General features: G+C 40.2%; 2 protein-coding genes across 2 annotated transcripts; one reads left to right on the forward strand and one right to left on the reverse strand.

The window, feature by feature from the left end:
• The first annotated feature begins 3,335 nt into the window (after window positions 1-3,335).
• LOC145894789 (uncharacterized) lies at window positions 3,336-9,328 on the forward strand. Its single transcript, XM_082983436.1, has 12 exons — window positions 3,336-3,606; window positions 3,805-4,006; window positions 4,169-4,295; window positions 4,368-4,455; window positions 4,613-4,777; window positions 5,009-5,255; window positions 5,587-5,749; window positions 5,961-6,099; window positions 6,448-6,685; window positions 6,896-7,029; window positions 7,091-7,323; window positions 7,475-9,328. Exons 1-12 carry the CDS (start codon window positions 3,441-3,443, stop codon window positions 7,745-7,747), a joined length of 2,175 nt encoding a protein of 724 aa, XP_082839562.1. The 5' UTR covers window positions 3,336-3,440; the 3' UTR covers window positions 7,748-9,328.
• Window positions 9,329-9,957: 629 nt separating this feature from the next.
• LOC145894855 (uncharacterized) lies at window positions 9,958-16,661 on the reverse strand. Its single transcript, XM_082983518.1, has 20 exons — window positions 16,572-16,661; window positions 16,234-16,347; window positions 15,983-16,104; window positions 15,713-15,858; window positions 15,340-15,449; window positions 14,997-15,162; window positions 14,903-14,943; window positions 14,603-14,714; window positions 14,427-14,539; window positions 14,002-14,197; window positions 13,685-13,901; window positions 13,096-13,333; window positions 12,826-12,945; window positions 12,115-12,378; window positions 11,908-12,051; window positions 11,437-11,749; window positions 11,058-11,170; window positions 10,834-10,913; window positions 10,323-10,455; window positions 9,958-10,106 (listed from the first exon to the last, which is right to left on the reverse strand). Exons 1-20 carry the CDS (start codon window positions 16,624-16,626, stop codon window positions 10,009-10,011), a joined length of 2,895 nt encoding a protein of 964 aa, XP_082839644.1. The 5' UTR covers window positions 16,627-16,661; the 3' UTR covers window positions 9,958-10,008.
• Between the last annotated feature and the right edge of the window lie 296 nt (window positions 16,662-16,957).

Genomic DNA, 16,957 nt, shown 5'->3' on the forward strand with positions numbered 1-16,957 from the left:
ATTTTGCGAAATTGTTCGGCAATCAATGAATGGCAAGTAATTAATCCTCCGGGAATGAGGGCGACATAATTCAGCGAGCAAATTTAAATGCCACGACCCCGTGCTGTACAGGGAGGTACATAACTGGGATGTAACACAGCACCGAAATACAAAGGCCTACCCGGTTGCTCTCACCGGAACAGAACGTTGCTCTGGTGATTAATTTTCCGAGATTTGTGCTATCAGGTAATCGGGCGATCGAACAAGCAAAAGACAATGCGATTGTGTTGTGATAATGGGCACACTCCAAAGCCGGTTGCGTAACAATGGATTAGGAAGGGAAACAATCGGATGAAAAAATGTACGCGGAAGAAACCGGAATTCGTGGACAGGTTGGTACTGGACTGATTGCACCTCTGTTGCCTGATACGAAAACGTCATGGAATGAGGTTTCTCGTGACGTGTGTCCCAATATTCAGAGACCGTTCTTTGTGGGAAACTAAATCATATTTCTGTGGAGAAATAATTGAAACTTGCAGGTCTACACTTTGTAAAATTCACAAACCAATTTTTAGTGACCATTACATTGTTTTCTTGTCGTCCAATCCTACACTACAGATAACATTAATTTCGTTGCGTTAGATTATTTTCGCATTTTTTGAAATGTCGCGCCGTTTTGGAGGTTTGTGAATTATACTATCTCTACGCTTTTCTTATAACATTTAGTGTTATTTAGAATGTTTTTTTTTGCCCTAATTTTTTCAAATGTTTAAATACGATGTTTTTGTGGCGCAGAAAACGAATGATTTTAGCCCACAATAAAGTTTTTAGGAAAATACAGAGTGCGAAAACTGTTTTTAATGACCAAGAAATTGGCGAGGAGCAATAGGTTACTCTTCTAATTCCCACCACCCCCGTCGTTACCAAACCTGGCCAAGGCATGCGAGAAACAATGGCCGACTATCCGGTAACCTGCCTCTGTGTTATCAAGGACTACATACTGACAGAAAAGGTCACCAACTGGAATATGTAAGACAAATAAATTCAAGCGTTCAGGCCACTACGTGAGAAAGACACAGGTGATAAGGTCGGATAATCGCTTATCGACCCACGTTTATTTGAGTTTTGAAATATGGTCGCCAAAGTATGTTGAAGTCGACAGATGGTTTACAAACCGATCTTGGTACGTCTCCAGTGGCGGCGCTTGGCATTGTACCTGGAAGAAAAGGTTGCGTTTTGTTATTTTAAGCAAATTTATTTATGAATGAACTCGCATGGAAGTTTTTTCACAAATATCTATACCTAGGTGGCATTGCAAGCTGAACTTGCAAAGGTGGATTAGGAAAGCCAAGGTTGCAATGCTATTTAGCCCTCGGGTCACTACGTTCATATTATTTTTAACTAATATTTTGCATACCAAAATATTGACAAAGGTTTTTGTTCAAAAACAAAAACACTGTTTTATTAAAATTAATAATTGAAGCTGATAATTTTTAAAAAGTCTTTAAACATTATATTAGATAAAATTATAAATAAATAAAAATAAAATTTACACTGAGGATTTTTTTGAAAGTAACAATTGTTGTGCTACTGGCCAACATTTTTAAGAGTTAGTATTTTACCAACATGGGTTACTGTAAATAAATTGCTTTCCTGTTGCGTTTAATTAAAAAAGACAAATATATTGGCGAACTGACAGAGCAACATTTAAAATGTGTTATTTTTTTTCTTCCATGGATTTCTGATAAGTACAAAATTGACATTTTCTTATGGGTGATTGTAAACGATTTGTTTTCCTATTCCATGTAGATATTTGACAGAAAAAATTGGTTGACAAACTAATAAAAAAGCATCAACCAAAACTTAACCAAATAGATATTATCTGAACATGCTATAGATTCAAAATTCTAATACAAACCTAATCTTGTTGCCAGTCTTCATTCTCACCCACTGTGGGATCGGACGGTTCTGATTCTGCTTCTTGGCAAGAATCCTCTTTATTCTGAATGTTTTGTGGGCCGCCTGCAGCAAAAATAATTCAGCATGTTTGTGGAAACAAAACCGGGCATCAACAACACAACTGCCGCTACCATTACGACAATTTAAAGAACTTTCTTATTTATCGTATGCTACATAACAACGACGAAATTAGGCAAAATAAATACGTATCTTGTTGATTAAAATCTCGTATTTTCTTCGCATTATAAAAGGTTATCAGTGCTTTTGCAGCTAATTGTAAAACTTATCCGACCAAATCGCATGTTAAGACTGAGCAATCCTCGGTCATAAACACATAAATTACTGTCTCAGGCCCTGTCCAAAAGTTGACCACCGAAAAACTACAATTTCACAGCCAAAACGACAAAAATTATGGTGTTTTTGTCAAAAAACGTACCATTTCGTTCACTCGGGACTTCAGTCCAAAAAGACCGGAGTAGTCTCGAACCAGTCTCTGATCTAATTATGTCACGCATCGTTGCCCTCAATTTTTTTACATTTTCTGCAAAAACTAAGCATAAACAAGCCTGCATTTTGACAACTCTTTGAATAAAAATCTTTGAAATTTAAATAGGATGTTTTCGTTCTGCAGAATTATTTTGAAACCGATAATATGCACTGTGCTCGTTTGCAATTGTCTCTTAAATTGCACATGTGACGCGTTTTGTGAAAAGCCATATAGTTGATCAAATAATTTTACAAAATACTTAACCACAAAAACGTGTAACATGCAAACATCCTTGACAGAAATGTGTTTTCCAACCTTTATCATGAAAGTTGTGTCGGGGAATTACCTCATGACATCACCACTCATTGATACTTGACACTCGTTGGGAATGTGTACGTTCTCAGCCAATAGGAATCCCGCACAAAAGTCACGTGCTGGTTGCCCGGAAATTTTAAACGCGCTGTTCGAATTTAAATGGCCTTAGTTAAGAAACGTTCGTCAGAGTGTTTGGCCCTTTGAAAATTCGAGGACCACAAAAACATACAACGAGTCAAGTCGGTGAACACGAATCAAGATCAGGGGTTTATCAAAAGCGTAAAAAAACGTTACAGTTAAGCATTTTGAAACAACTTTGTTAGGGTTTAGCGTACGTAGTAGACTGCATTTTTACACTTATTATTAAAACTAATCTTATTTTTGGCAAGACTAGAGAAAAGCATCTATGAAGAAAACTTTGTCCATTACTGTTAAACAGTCTATGCATAAATAAGAAATCAGCAATTGCTTCAACTGTTTTTGTTGTGTGAATATTTTGACAACTAATATATGGAAGCAAAAGGTTCATTTGGGTTTTGGCATGATTCTCAAATAAACATTTTATAATTTGTTAAACTTTTTTATCAGATGAAAACAGGTAGACAGTAATGTATAGAAAGATATTGCCATGAATGCAAGTCTGACAACGTTGAATAAACAGAATTGTTTGACGGTATTGATATAAATTCCAAAACATATAATGATGGATTTTGATGAACCTGACTTGGAAGAATTGATTCAACATGATTTGCACTCTGAAATGAACAAAATATTGGATGAATCCAATTCTGACTCCCAAAACTCGCAGAAGATTGCCATGGCTACTAATACTATGTTGCCACATAGTCCCAACAATGAAAGACAATGTAAGATTATGATCATAAAATAATGGTTTATTTGGCCTTTTGGAGAGGTTTGAACAGTAGGAATATCAATCAACCATGTAAAAAATGAACATAGATAATCTATGAAATATAACATAGTATGCATGATATTCAATTCGTTTTTTCGAAATCATTGAATCACACCAAACATTTAATTTAACCATTTTTTCTCTTGTTCAGCACCATTACCACTGTGCAAAAATGGAAAAATGTCATCCCCACAAAGCATCGGCACAACTCAACATACAGAAAGCAATGGAATTTCCAACATAAAAATCACCAATGTTTGTTCAAGCCACAGGGAAGTGACTGATGCTTTTTCATGTCTTGGACCCATTCCACTTACTGCAGTTAAAAGTGAAATGTTGGCAACTGATTTCAGGTATCCATTTTAAACACTGCAATAAAATCACTTTTATTTACTTTGGAATAAATCCTTTTCGGCAGAACATAGTTATGCTGTAGTTACTTCAACTGCATATATGGTGTTTATAAATTTAATTTACCGATAAATTTAGTTCATGAAATTTTGTTCTGATATCAGTGGACATTTTTCTGTGGAACAATTCCCAACTTCTGGTGTGGAGGACCACATTGCTATGGACCTGATCCAAAAATCAGAACCCAATGATTTGTCCAATCTTGCTTGGCTCACGACAGTTGATGTCCAGGTAAAAAAAATCAATGACCATGCTGTGATTTTGTATTGTTCGAGCTACAAATAATATGGTGTTGCATTGCAGCAAGCTCTTCAGAGAGATACTGGTCTGATCTTGGACAGTGAAGGCGATAACATAGTTTCCTCCGGCCAAGAGCAGATCAGCTTGTCAAGTAAGACTGTACACATTAAAATCACCCTATCTTCTCTATAATTTTACATTACAAACTGTTACCAGATATTACTTTACCTTAGTTTTGCAATCAGCAGTAATAAACCTTTGAACTGTGTACAATATTCAATATACCTCAGTAACTTACATAATTTTAGGTGACATGCCATTTCCCACCACATTAACTGGAGCACCAAATCCAAATTTTTCTCCACAAACTGCTGGAAATGCACCAGTGTCTGTTGGTGGTGTGGAAAGTACACATGTTGGTTACAGGACACAACCCAGATATACTCCAATCCAACCACACCCAAATCATGATCGTATGTGAAAAATATTCAAGTTTTCTGCACATATATACCATTATGTACAGCAGATTATCATTTTGTAGGATATTTTCAGCTGATGAATGGAATATTAAGAATTGTGCATGTAGTAAACAAGTATGCGTATATTTACTAAGTTGCACTCTCTGTCTCCAATTGAAAAATACACACCAAACTAAAGCCTAACCCCCATACCACAGTTGTAACCATGTGCACTTCTTTTTTCAGAAACCCACCAAAGGTATTTACTGCACGGAGGTCACCAAACCAATCTTCATCACCGCACGTTGCTTCCAATGTCAGACCGGCCGGGACCCCACAGGTTCACCCACCATGGGGGCCATAATTCTGGGTATCACCCATACCCACCTCCACCCCCATATGGGGCTGCTGGGTTCAATCATGATGGTTATCACTACAACAGACCCCAAAACATTAACCAGAAGATTTATCCTAAACCTGTATATTCCTACAGGTGAACTTGCTTATAAATTATTTGTGTTAGAATACTGATTTAATTTGATTCTATGTGAATAAGAAACTGATGATGCTTTTAACGAAGCGAAATATTTATGTCTAGCATACAAGTCGGACAGATTTCAGCCTGAAACTAAAGTTTCCGAGATAGTGATTCGATATTTGTTACAATGCATAATAAACTGTGCACAAATATTTAGAGATTATTCGATATTTTTGTCATTCACGGAGGTTTTCTATTTTACCTGTGTGTGTAGTTCAGACATGCTCTATCTGTTCTGTATTGTGCATTCAATTCTTGTGAAATTAAAATTTTTTTTGCATTTTAGTTGCCTCATCGCGATGTCATTGCAGAAAAGCAAAACCGGTTGTTTGCCGGTTTCCGACATTTACAGTTTCATGATGGAAAACTTTCCCTATTTCAAGACCGCACCTGACGGCTGGAAAAACTCCGTACGCCATAATCTATCACTGAACAAGTGCTTCGAAAAGGTATTTGTAAAGAGTGGCAAAATACCAGCGTTTAATGAAATTTTTATGGACTGTTGACAAACAGTAATGCTTTACTGTTTATTTTTAGTTGTTCAAAATTTTTTGAATAACATTCGCCATGGCAAAATTGCCATGTGTTGTATGTTCGAATTGCAAAAACTGTAAAACACAGTGGTCTCATGACCTGTTGTGATCCTGATGAATATTATAGGTTGAAAAGCCCAACGGGACTCAAAGGAAGGGATGTCTTTGGGCACTGAACCCGGCGAAGGCCGGAAAAATGGAGGAAGAAGTTCAGAAATGGAAAAGGAAAGACCCTGAAGCTATTCGAAGGAGCATGTCACATCCAGGTACACTTTGAAAGAAATAGTCCACTGTACCCAAATGTTGTCTTGATAGCCGCGCATTTCCTGTTAAACTCTGTCAATTTTTCGTGTGACTGCCGCAAACAAATGTGGCTACAATGCAATTCGATTGATGAACAGTAGACAACCCGTGATCACCGCATTTGATGTTGGTTGCTATGTAGTTAGAGCGTTGTTATTTTTTGCAGTAACTTTTAATCTATAGACGAACACAGTGAAATTGTTTAAGCTGAGTTGTTGCACAAAATGTGTATCAACACCACTTAAACCAATCCCCAGTCTTCGATCGAATTACATGTGTTGCCATGCCGACCTCATGCTCTTATCCTCCAGACGAGTTTGACCGTGAAATGGAAGAGTTGCGAAGAGCGGATGAGGAAACAGCGAGGAGGAGGATGCTGAGTCTCTCCTCCCACGGTCTCTCCATGGCAACACCTCATTCTCACGGTTTTCATCCGGGTTACCAAATCCATCGCGATCCCGGTCACGTCCGACCGCACATGCACCCGAGCGGATCCGTTTCCATGCCCACCACGCCTCAGCATTTGTCACCACAGGCCGGGGCGTACAGGTTTGGGAGAGAATAATTCATGTTGGAATATAACAAGCATATAAAATATTGATATTCGGAGTACTTTGTTAATTATTAGCAGAAATAATTTACAGTTATACAAAAAAGTTTTACTTTTTGCGTTTTAATCTATCTGTAGAATATTTGTGAAGCATGACAAATAAACCTGATATTTTTAATGAGATTTCAATCTTTTCTGTATACTTGTAGGCATCCAATGACTCCTTCAGTACACCGGGCAATGTCCACAAATGCTAAAGCGTACGGACATGCCGGAAACCACGCTTCCGCTCATCCTAGACAACTTTTCCAGTTTCCCGCCGAACCGCAAGTCATGCCACTAGGTTTGTATCCCCTTTGTCTCTTGCTTACCAACCATTGTGTTTAAACTTCTACCACTTGAAGGCGCTCCCGAGGTGTCGAGCACACCAGTTGCTAAGGCAACCAGCAGTTTCACCGGACCCGGAACTCCTCTCAAAGCTCTGCCACAGCTTTCGTCACCAAACTCGTCATCGTCGACGTCATCGGGCACATGTGCGTTTTTCGGTTCGATCGCCGACTCGTTGTCGGCGGCGGGCGGCCCTGACCTCAACGACCTTGACCTTGATTCAAGTTTGGCCGATCTTTCGGCGCTACAGGTAGGTCTAAGCTTTCGCCTGTTGGTCAAAAGGTAACAAGAGCTCTGCCTCATTCTTTGTTGATCAACATTTCTGTTTGTTTCACAAGTTTGCACGCAATCTACCACTGATATCACAGAATCCATGTTAAATAAATTCTGTCCCCTAACAGGGTCCGTTCTGGGACGATGCAACTGGTACAGACACGCCACACGATGGCGCTAGCGACCCTGTGCTATCCGGTGACGTGTACGACGAATCAGATGCCCATCGAAGCGGAACCCAAACCTCGGCTGACTCCATGACCCCGACCTTTCACGTGATGCGCCAAAGTGCGCACTCCAGCGGCGAGAATGTCAACGGGGACGTGTTCCCGTCACGCTTCGGTGGAGATCTGTCCTACCTAGCAAGCACAGGCAACAACAAGCCCGTCATGCTTCACTGAAGTCTCGCGAAAAGCGCGGGAATCCACTTTCAAATGTCTTCTGCTGCAACAAAACAGGCTCTGAGTCATTTTAAGCTACTAACAAAGGTTAAATGCACAAACACAGGCTGCACAGGTCCGGCGAATGCGACCGCCCCCCACGGCTGCTGATTTTAACATTTTGCTGTGCAACAAAAGCTCATTCAATAGCGAAGCTAGCTAATACTTTCATGTAGTAAACACACAAACAAACTAGCAAAACATTCTCGATTCTACTGTGTGTTTTTTGTCTTATCTCACGCGTACACTTTTTTATTATTCAGAGATGTTTATTTTTCAACCGTTTATGTTGAACTTGTCTTCGGCCGTTGCAATACGTTCGTCCCCCGGTCTTGTTCCGTATACGAACTGTTAAAATATGAAATCTAGTTTATTAATTGGCTGCAACGTCATACGCTACCTGTTATCACGTGCCCCAAACATCTCGATTCGTGTTCCATTGAATATCCCGAGAAATAAGAAGCACCCAAAGTCGGGAATACTCAACAACAAAGTTTCTACAAATAGATACAAGGTTCATTTTTGTCGTTTCAGTCCCTGCTTTGCGCACTGTGAAACAATAAGCCTTTTCACGTACATCACGCACTGTGGCAAATCCAAAGCCAGTATCCACGTTCTTTTACTCTCACGGGCATTCCTGTGCATTACCAAACAGAGGTTTTCTATATGTTTTACAATAGATTTTACGCATGTCTATAAATTTTCTTTGTTTATCGCGAATCGATTGTCTTGCCGAAGATTCACACTTTTTTGTTTTATGGGAACTTCTCCGTGTACTTATATTATTCTAGTTCCACTTTTGAGTTTTGCCGCCTGCAAAAGCCTGAGCAAAGTTATCGTCTTTATTTGTTTAACCTATGTACTCACCGGTGTACCAAAGTTATACGTGGCAAGCCAACCAAATGTTGCCGGTTTTTAGTCGTTTTTTCCCACTGTGCGACCATATACGTCATTTTTCAATTTCATTTACGGTTGCTGAACTTATAAACTCTCTAGTTTGTCCAAGTCGCTGGAAATGCTTCCTTATTGGTATGTGGACAACATAATTACCACCACAGATTAAAAGGAAACATCTCTTGCCATTATAAATAAAAGTCACAGCTTTGCTCTAAGCGAAAGCTATGGCGACGCCTTACACGTTTTTCATCACCTTGCACTAATTACTTCATCGCACCTATTTCGAAGCAATTGTTGTTTCTTCACAAGAGTACACTTTATTTTTTATACATCACAAGCCATATATAAAGAAGCGCGTGTTGCTTCGGTGCATTCGCATAGACCGCGCAAATACGCATGTCTCCTCATATGGAATTGCACCAAACATAAAAACGAACGTTCCAAATACGCGACAAAAGTTAAACAAAGTTATTTTGAAATTCGATAAAATTATCCAACGCTTTTCCTTGCAAACAAGGTTCATTTTGTTCCACTGCTGCTCACACTAAAGTTACCACAAGCCGCTACATTTCGAAAGTTGTTTAAAAATAACGTTGTAAAATTAATCATGTTCTCCCTTATGCTGGTGTCAAATGTCCCCGCGTTCCAACCGTTTTTTTTCTGGCATGATTTGGCGAATTTTAAAATACCTTTAGATCACTTAGCTTTTAGTTCACTTGATTTTTGTCGCGCTCGAATAAAGTTTGTTCAATTTTTTTGTGACGTGTTTGTGCAAAGGAAAGCTTTTAGACAGCTGATAAAAACTTTCCCTACGCAGGCACCAGAGATTGTGTCATTAAGTGAACGCAAATAATTGAATATTCTTGTCGCAGAGCGAATTAACAGAGGACAAGCAACCAATTTTCCGTAATAACTGCTACGAAATTTGCCGTGGTTGGATGTAAGTCGATAACAGAACGTAGGGCTTTTATTATGTGCAACGGGTGGTGAGATTCAAATATTTTAGTATCCGGTCCCCTCACTAGCAGCATGGCACAGTAACCGCGGGAATACAATACGCGAAGTGAAACATAGGTTTACACATTCGGTTGTTAATAACCGGTTCACGTAGGTCATTAAATTCCAAAAAACGGCTGAATCAAGACTCTGTGTTCAACCAACCCTAACACTGCAACCAACATCTTGCCAAATTACTTTGCGCGCGATGTTAGCCGCTAAGATATCAATAATTTGCAGTGGAATTTATTGGAGCATTAACTCAGCAACAAATACGAGAATTGAACTAGAAGACAGACATACTCTCCATTGAAGAAATAGCAAGAGGATTACGGCCGGGGTAACATGTGTTCTTGGCTCTCTGTCTTCCGGATGTTGAAGATGGAACGAAATGCGGAACGAATTACAGATCTTCTGCGTCCCCTCTCTGCTCAACATCGGGATTTCCACATAATCATTTGTAAAAATACATCCTCACGGAACAAGTTTACCGCGCAAGTCTCCATCATACCACGTTCTCACAGTAAGTAATTGCATATTTTATAAAGTAAATTGCAGCAATGTTGTGTCCAACTCGTATTGGCCATTTGCGTTTGATAAAAACAAACTCAATCATTTGAGCTCCGTTAGTTTGTAAACTCACCAGTGGACATCATAGTCAAGCGGTCCTCCTCCTCCATCGGATCAAGTGCTGATGACGTCACTCGGCCGGTGATTGGTTCGTATGCGCAATCGCTCGATGACAACGAGCTGCTAGATCGGTCAACACCGCTGTCCTGGAACAAACGCATCGGTTTAATTGCGATGTTCCGATAGTCGAAGCATGCGGCAAACGTTGATCACGTTTAAACCGCCACTTTTATTGGGAAAATACTAACACACCGGGACACACATTTTTTTCCCACATATAACTCTGTGAAATATAGAAATCTATACGAACGTCAACGGTTTAAGTGTGAAAAAAGAAACCACCTGTTATAATATAGATTTGATTTGAAATACACTAAATTACGGCGTTGATATTCGCACAGATTTCTGTGTTACATAGACTTATACGTGGATCAAGTTTGGCGAAAACTCTGCGCCCAGGCGTATTAGTACTTTCCATTTTATTGTGGTCAAAAAAAAAAACGTTTTCTAAAAAAAATGAATACCAGGTCGTCGGGAAGAGCAAGGCGAACTTTCGGGGTATTTGGAGACGAATAGTTGGGGTTCGTGATGCAATTGTTGTTGTCTGAAAAAAAAAAGAATCAAGCAACGCTAACACTTACGTGGCGCCAACAAACAAATAATAGCAAATTGTCACAGATTCTGCTGTATTTTTTTCTCAGCTACTTTACTATGGGTAAATAGTTGTTAAATTATCAAGAGGACCTACCGATCCCTGGCATCTCTCCGACTCCATCTGTTCTCACAACTCGACGCCTTGTCGCTCGCCACTTGCGGCGCGGTTGAGCAGTGTAGTGCACTTCGAATGAATCCCGCGATTTTCTGCAAAATCAATGTGGTTTATCGGATAACGGCTTTGTTAATGAACCACTTCCTATAGCCTTACCAGGAATTGTTAAGTTTTCAATCTAAAATACCCAAAACCACAGAAAATTACAAACTTGCTAAACAGTCATTTCTCAAACGGAGCTACACTGATGAGACACAGTATGGTCGAAACAGTTCACAAAAATTACGTTTTGCAAAAGCGGGAATCTCAACTACTTACCAAACACACTTCTAAAAAATCAACAACCTTCGTAACTTACTTCGCGCAGTAGTAAACCATGTAACAGACGAATCCACCGATCAAAACAATAGCGACCACCACACCTAGAATCTTGCCCAAGTATGACGTCAGCACGCCGGTGATGACGTCATGAAGAGCGGTGGTGCTGGCGGGGGGTGCGGAAGTGGATCGATTGAAGAATGAAACTTTTGGATTCGGTGTTGCTTTGGAAGGTTCGGCAGAAATGGATGCAACCTCAGGAGATGGTTGAACTTGGGGTTGTTCGGTGGATGGGGGTGGTTTATTACAAGAGGTGAAGCCAGTGACGTTGTCGGGGCACTTGCATACAGCAGCTGGGAAGGGTATTTGTTACAGAATCTTTCAGAACCCTCAACGTAAATTTGATGAAATTTAATATGATGCCTTTTTACTGTGATTATAACACTACAATATAACTCTTGACTGAAGGTTTATCAAGTCGAAAAAACATATATGCCTTTAGCAACGTTACCATGCAAAGCGGTTGAAACGCAGCTTCCAAATTTTCCACAATCGAGTTCGGCGCATGTCCATTCAACGCAAGAAGCAGCGATGCTGGCATTCCATTGGCCGGACAAGAGACACGTGACCGAAAACTCTGTCGCCATTGGTCGGTCTGCAATCCGAAAAATGTTTGCGCGTACAACGTACAACATACAGAGACTTTAGATGTACTAACTGGCAACGTGACTCCCAGGCAGGCAGCGGAATCGAACAGTCACAGCAGTAGTTACAACCGGTTTTGTCATCGCCACTTCATCACCGACCGGTTGAACGTATCTCGGCAGTGGAGGGATCGAACAAGTCGTCACACTGAACTCTGTATCCTCGCCGTGACCAACGACATTGTTTCCTCCCGCAGTTATTTGTGTTTGGGTCAGTGGGGCTTGCGTGGTTGTAGTTGGGGAAGTGGTGGTCGAATCGGGAACGGTTTCTTCATTTTCTGTAATACCGAATGGAACTTGTATGGAAATGTGTTGGTATAACTTACTTTTGTCAAATTAAAACCGAATATTATTGGGCCTCTGGCCAAAACCGTTGGATCCTGTTTAATGTTCAGGCCTTTTCATGCTGCAGTCAAATGAAATTTGGGAACAAACTTTCTTTCTTTTACCGCATTTCTTGTAAGTGAAGTAGTCTATAATACAATAGTGTAATACTCTTTGCGAACTTTATCCTCACGTGGCCCATTGGCACTCATGATTTTAAATAGCTCCCGAGTTTAAATCCTATTAATGGAACAAAGTTTTAAAATTCCGTCCGGCCATTCATGGAACAAATAGCAAACAGCCGTGGTTTTACAACCGTTCAGAATTTCACACTCCATGCCCACCAGGTAACCAGCACTTTTGTTTTTATTCCAAACCCGCCGTAATAAAATTCAACTTACCGATGCAGTTGAACCGATCTGGAGCGAGAATCATTCCCTTCGGACACAAACAGCGCCATCCAGCGGGTCTCAGGGCACATGCGTGACTGCATTGGGCTGATGATTGGCAAGCCGTTGCCTCTGTGAAACTTTTGCGTTATTTCTATGAATGCAGAGAAATGTTCGTCATTTGAGGTGCTGCTGTACACTCTTATATTACTCACATTTGGTTTTTAAACAAGCATGTATAGGAAGTGGTTAGAGCGTTTGCTCTAAATCTAACCGCAATACCTTCGCTGTAGGGGTGGAGCGATGGATGCGCTACGTGCACAGCTAGAACACTAGAGGCGTCCAACCCCTTGTACAGTGGTTCGTGGTTGTGAGGATAACCTTCTGGCTTGCCGATCATCGAATCAATCCGCCAGATGTCGCCAGAGCTGTTGTCGCTAAACACGAGTCGGTTTTCGTACAACGTGAGAGAGAAGGGAGAACGCAAAGCCACGACGTCCATCGCACGCATAAGAAGAGTCTGCGGAAGGTTAATTTATGACGTTGGTTATTCCTGGTGACGCTTAATATCGCAGTGTTGTTCCTAGGTAACGTGTGGTTGCTATGGTGACGGCAAAAGTTGGTGTGTGAAAAGGATGAAAGTCCTTCAACGAGATGAATATCTTGAAAGATTAAAAGCCAAATCGAGCATTCAAGACCGGGAAATACAAATTGATTAGTTATAAACAATTTTCTTTGAATTTTAGAAATCTTGGTTTGACTCAAATCCCATTTCAACTGACGCTTACAAATATTAGGTCATTTTTGACGGCGTGATATCGGTAAAAGTTTCTTTAAAGTTTAATCAAAATTTTTGAAACCAAATATCTGCCCTGCTTAATCTTCCGTCCATCGCCTTCATTTCAATTCTGGCGTCCATCAGATTTGATTCGCTCCAGTAAACAACATCCGTGACGTAATCTATTGTGACGCAATGTATGGTGCGGACTTGCTCCACCTCGAAATCATGTGCGTCACTTCCGTCCATGTTCATGAGAACGATTCGCGAAGGTTCGAGGGTATTTCCCTGGTCCGCAACCAACATCACACTGCAACGTAACGTAATGTTTTCCACAAGAAAATTTTGCATTCTTAAACAAAGGGAGCATGTAAGAGACAAAATGAATGAGGAATACTTTGTCATTTTACCCTTTTTTCGGATGCAGCGCAATGGAAACCGGATCGTCAAACATTCTTATGTCGTATCCTTGCATGTTGTCGGTCGGCTGTTGCACTCTCAGGAGGGGAATAACTGTCACGTGACTTTGTGCGGTGACCGTACTTCTGCAGGCGACGTACAAGTTGGGCGTCATCCAGTCAAGAGCCACCGCGACCGCTGCCGAAACTGCGAACAATAACACAAAAGGCGTTACTATGGTGTATAATGGTAATGGCAGGTCATATTCGAATGTGTCTGTGTACATTGATCATCTCATTTGGTCAGTAGAAAAAAAAAACGAATAAAATGAACAGAACATGCCAACAACAGGGAACACATTTCTAATCCGTTATCAGGAAAGCAAATGATCGTTTTAGCACACACTGATACACATCACCTATTTGAAAAAATGTACCTGGTAAAACAATGTGATAAGAGTCGTCTGTACGCAGAAAATTCACATTTCCCGTTTCCATTTCAACCCAAATAAGAGAATTAGTGTTTGTGTCCACTTCCAGGCTCATCACACTGAACAGACAAACACATGCTAGTTATAATCCAACGTAACAGATGAGAGGACAGTAAACTTACTGAGGTCGACTGTCTGGCAATCGATAAACGATATTTTCTTGTGACTCGTCATCTCGCAAATCGCGGCGCAAAATGTGAGAACCGGACACGAAGTAAAGAAATGGCGGGAAAGCTGAGGAATACGGGAATGGAAAGAACATATTTTAAAATAATAGATACAAGAACAGCCTTTTACTTTACACAAGTGATATGGTCATATAAAGGAAATATTTTTGCTTCTTGTCAGGTTATATGCTAAATGCAACCTTAACCAACTAAAATAATACTTTTTTTACAGTATTATGTACTTTTTGCACCCACCGTTACTCAGCAAACACTTTGTTGGTTTCGAAGGATCCACCCTTCAATAAAACAAAACCTTTAAAAACGGTTAACATTTCTATGGTGAATTTACCTGTAGCCAGTAGCACAGCTGCACGGTTGGGTTGAACCCTCAACGTCACACACTTGATCGCATACCAGCTCATCCATGTAAACCTCATCATTCCACACCGTTAGGTTCTTACGTAAGTAGCAGGCGCTGCTCACGGCTTCGGTGACCACGACGCTATTTAAACTTTCTGTTAAATTACAAACTTGCTTTTATCACTTCCTGGGCCAATTGTTTCGCTTTCTTTTCTGTAATGATCTAAAGAAAAAGTTACAGATAATCGTGAACGACAGGGTTTGAAAACTATAGCAATGTGTTGTCCTGGCGTTTTATTTTTTGAATTAGAATTTGGATTTCTACCACTTACGGTTGCAGTTTCTCTCGTCTTCGTCATCTTCTTCACTCAGTCCATCAGCGCAGTCGCCCTCACCGTCACACAACCAGTACTCAGAGATGCAGATATTTGTTACGTTGCATCTGTCCACGCAAACAACACACTTGGACAAACCTTTAGCTAAAAACGCCTCCGAGTCGGAAAATAAGTTTCGAGCAATATAGAAATAAACAGAATAAAAAAACAGTATAGCTTCACATGCAACATTACTGCGTTGTCTGAATAAACAATTTCTTTTTTCATAACATACGTTTCACGATAGTCACACCAGCTGCACTGACGAGACCCTGTAGGTCGAAACAGTGTCCATCTGTAAGCAGTTTGCACAATTAGTTTCACTTTTTACCGGATTTCTCCTTGGGGACAAATGTATCTGGCGCAATCCGTTTCGTCCTCTTGGTGGCCGCAGTCATCTTCCCCATCACACACCCACTCTTGCGGAATGCAATCCATGTTACAGTAAAACTGGTCGCTTCTGCAGTACGGCGTTTCCTGTGACGCACAAATAACCGTTATACTGTTGTTTTACTTTGATAATCATAGTAAGTATATAGCTAAAGTGCATAAATTTAGTTATTCGGTGATTAGGAAGAAATTTGAAATTTCACGACCATACCTCGCAATTTTCTTCGTCGCTGCCATCCAAGCAGTCATGCACCATATTACATACCAGACCGTGAGGAATGCATTTGCTGTCGTTGAGGCACCGAAACTGCGTGTCATGGCAATCTACGTGATCTGTACAATCATTTTACAAGACCGTCAGACAATTAATGAATAAAAATAGCGAAGCTTGGCAAAATCAAAATTGATTAATTTCCCCAAGATAAGGAGTAACAGAAATTGAAATACTGATAGAGTGTCTACCACAGTTCTTCTCGTCAGTTTCATCATAGCAGTCGGCGCGGCCATCGCATCTGAATGATGAATGTATTATCTCGCCGCTACCACACCTCCAATCTCCTACTCCATCGGTTAACTCTGCAAAGACCTCGCTTTTTTATTTTACCACTATTAGATTACGTCAAAGAAAAAGCTGTTCTCCTGGCTACTACAATTATAAAGGCCTACAGTTCCACCCAATGTTTTTGGCAATAGTTGCCAGGTACGTTTGTTGTGGTGCCCAATGTTTTACTAATTCTGAAAGTTGTTTTGCATCACGAAGTTTCATTTGTAAATTTACTATATTTTTAAAGCATACTCACCATGCAGCCAACAAACAAAAACGGCGGCAATGAAAAAATGTTTAAATCCACTCATAGTTGGTAGACTTCGGATTTCACAACGCCAACAGGAACAAAAGAAACGAAAATGAATTGATACACCCCTCAAATAAACAACTGCTTCAGTCACCAATACTTGGGACTGATGGCGCCTTGTTCGTTCGGAAAAAATAAACGCGTTTGGTAATTGCTTGAGTTAACCCAAAAGGCCGAATTCGATCAGCAAGTTTTTGTAATTTTTTAAAAGAGGGCTCCAAACCTAACGATATTATCAACAAACGTTTTTGGAACTACAGTATTACAACTGAAGGCCAAAATTTTTTTGTCGGTAACCATTTTTGTTTAGGATGTTTTGTGTTTTTTAGCGT

The sequence above is a fragment of the Ascidia mentula genome, chromosome 3 (genome assembly GCF_947561715.1).
Source record: "Ascidia mentula chromosome 3, kaAscMent1.1, whole genome shotgun sequence".
Taxonomy (NCBI): domain Eukaryota; kingdom Metazoa; phylum Chordata; class Ascidiacea; order Phlebobranchia; family Ascidiidae; genus Ascidia; species Ascidia mentula.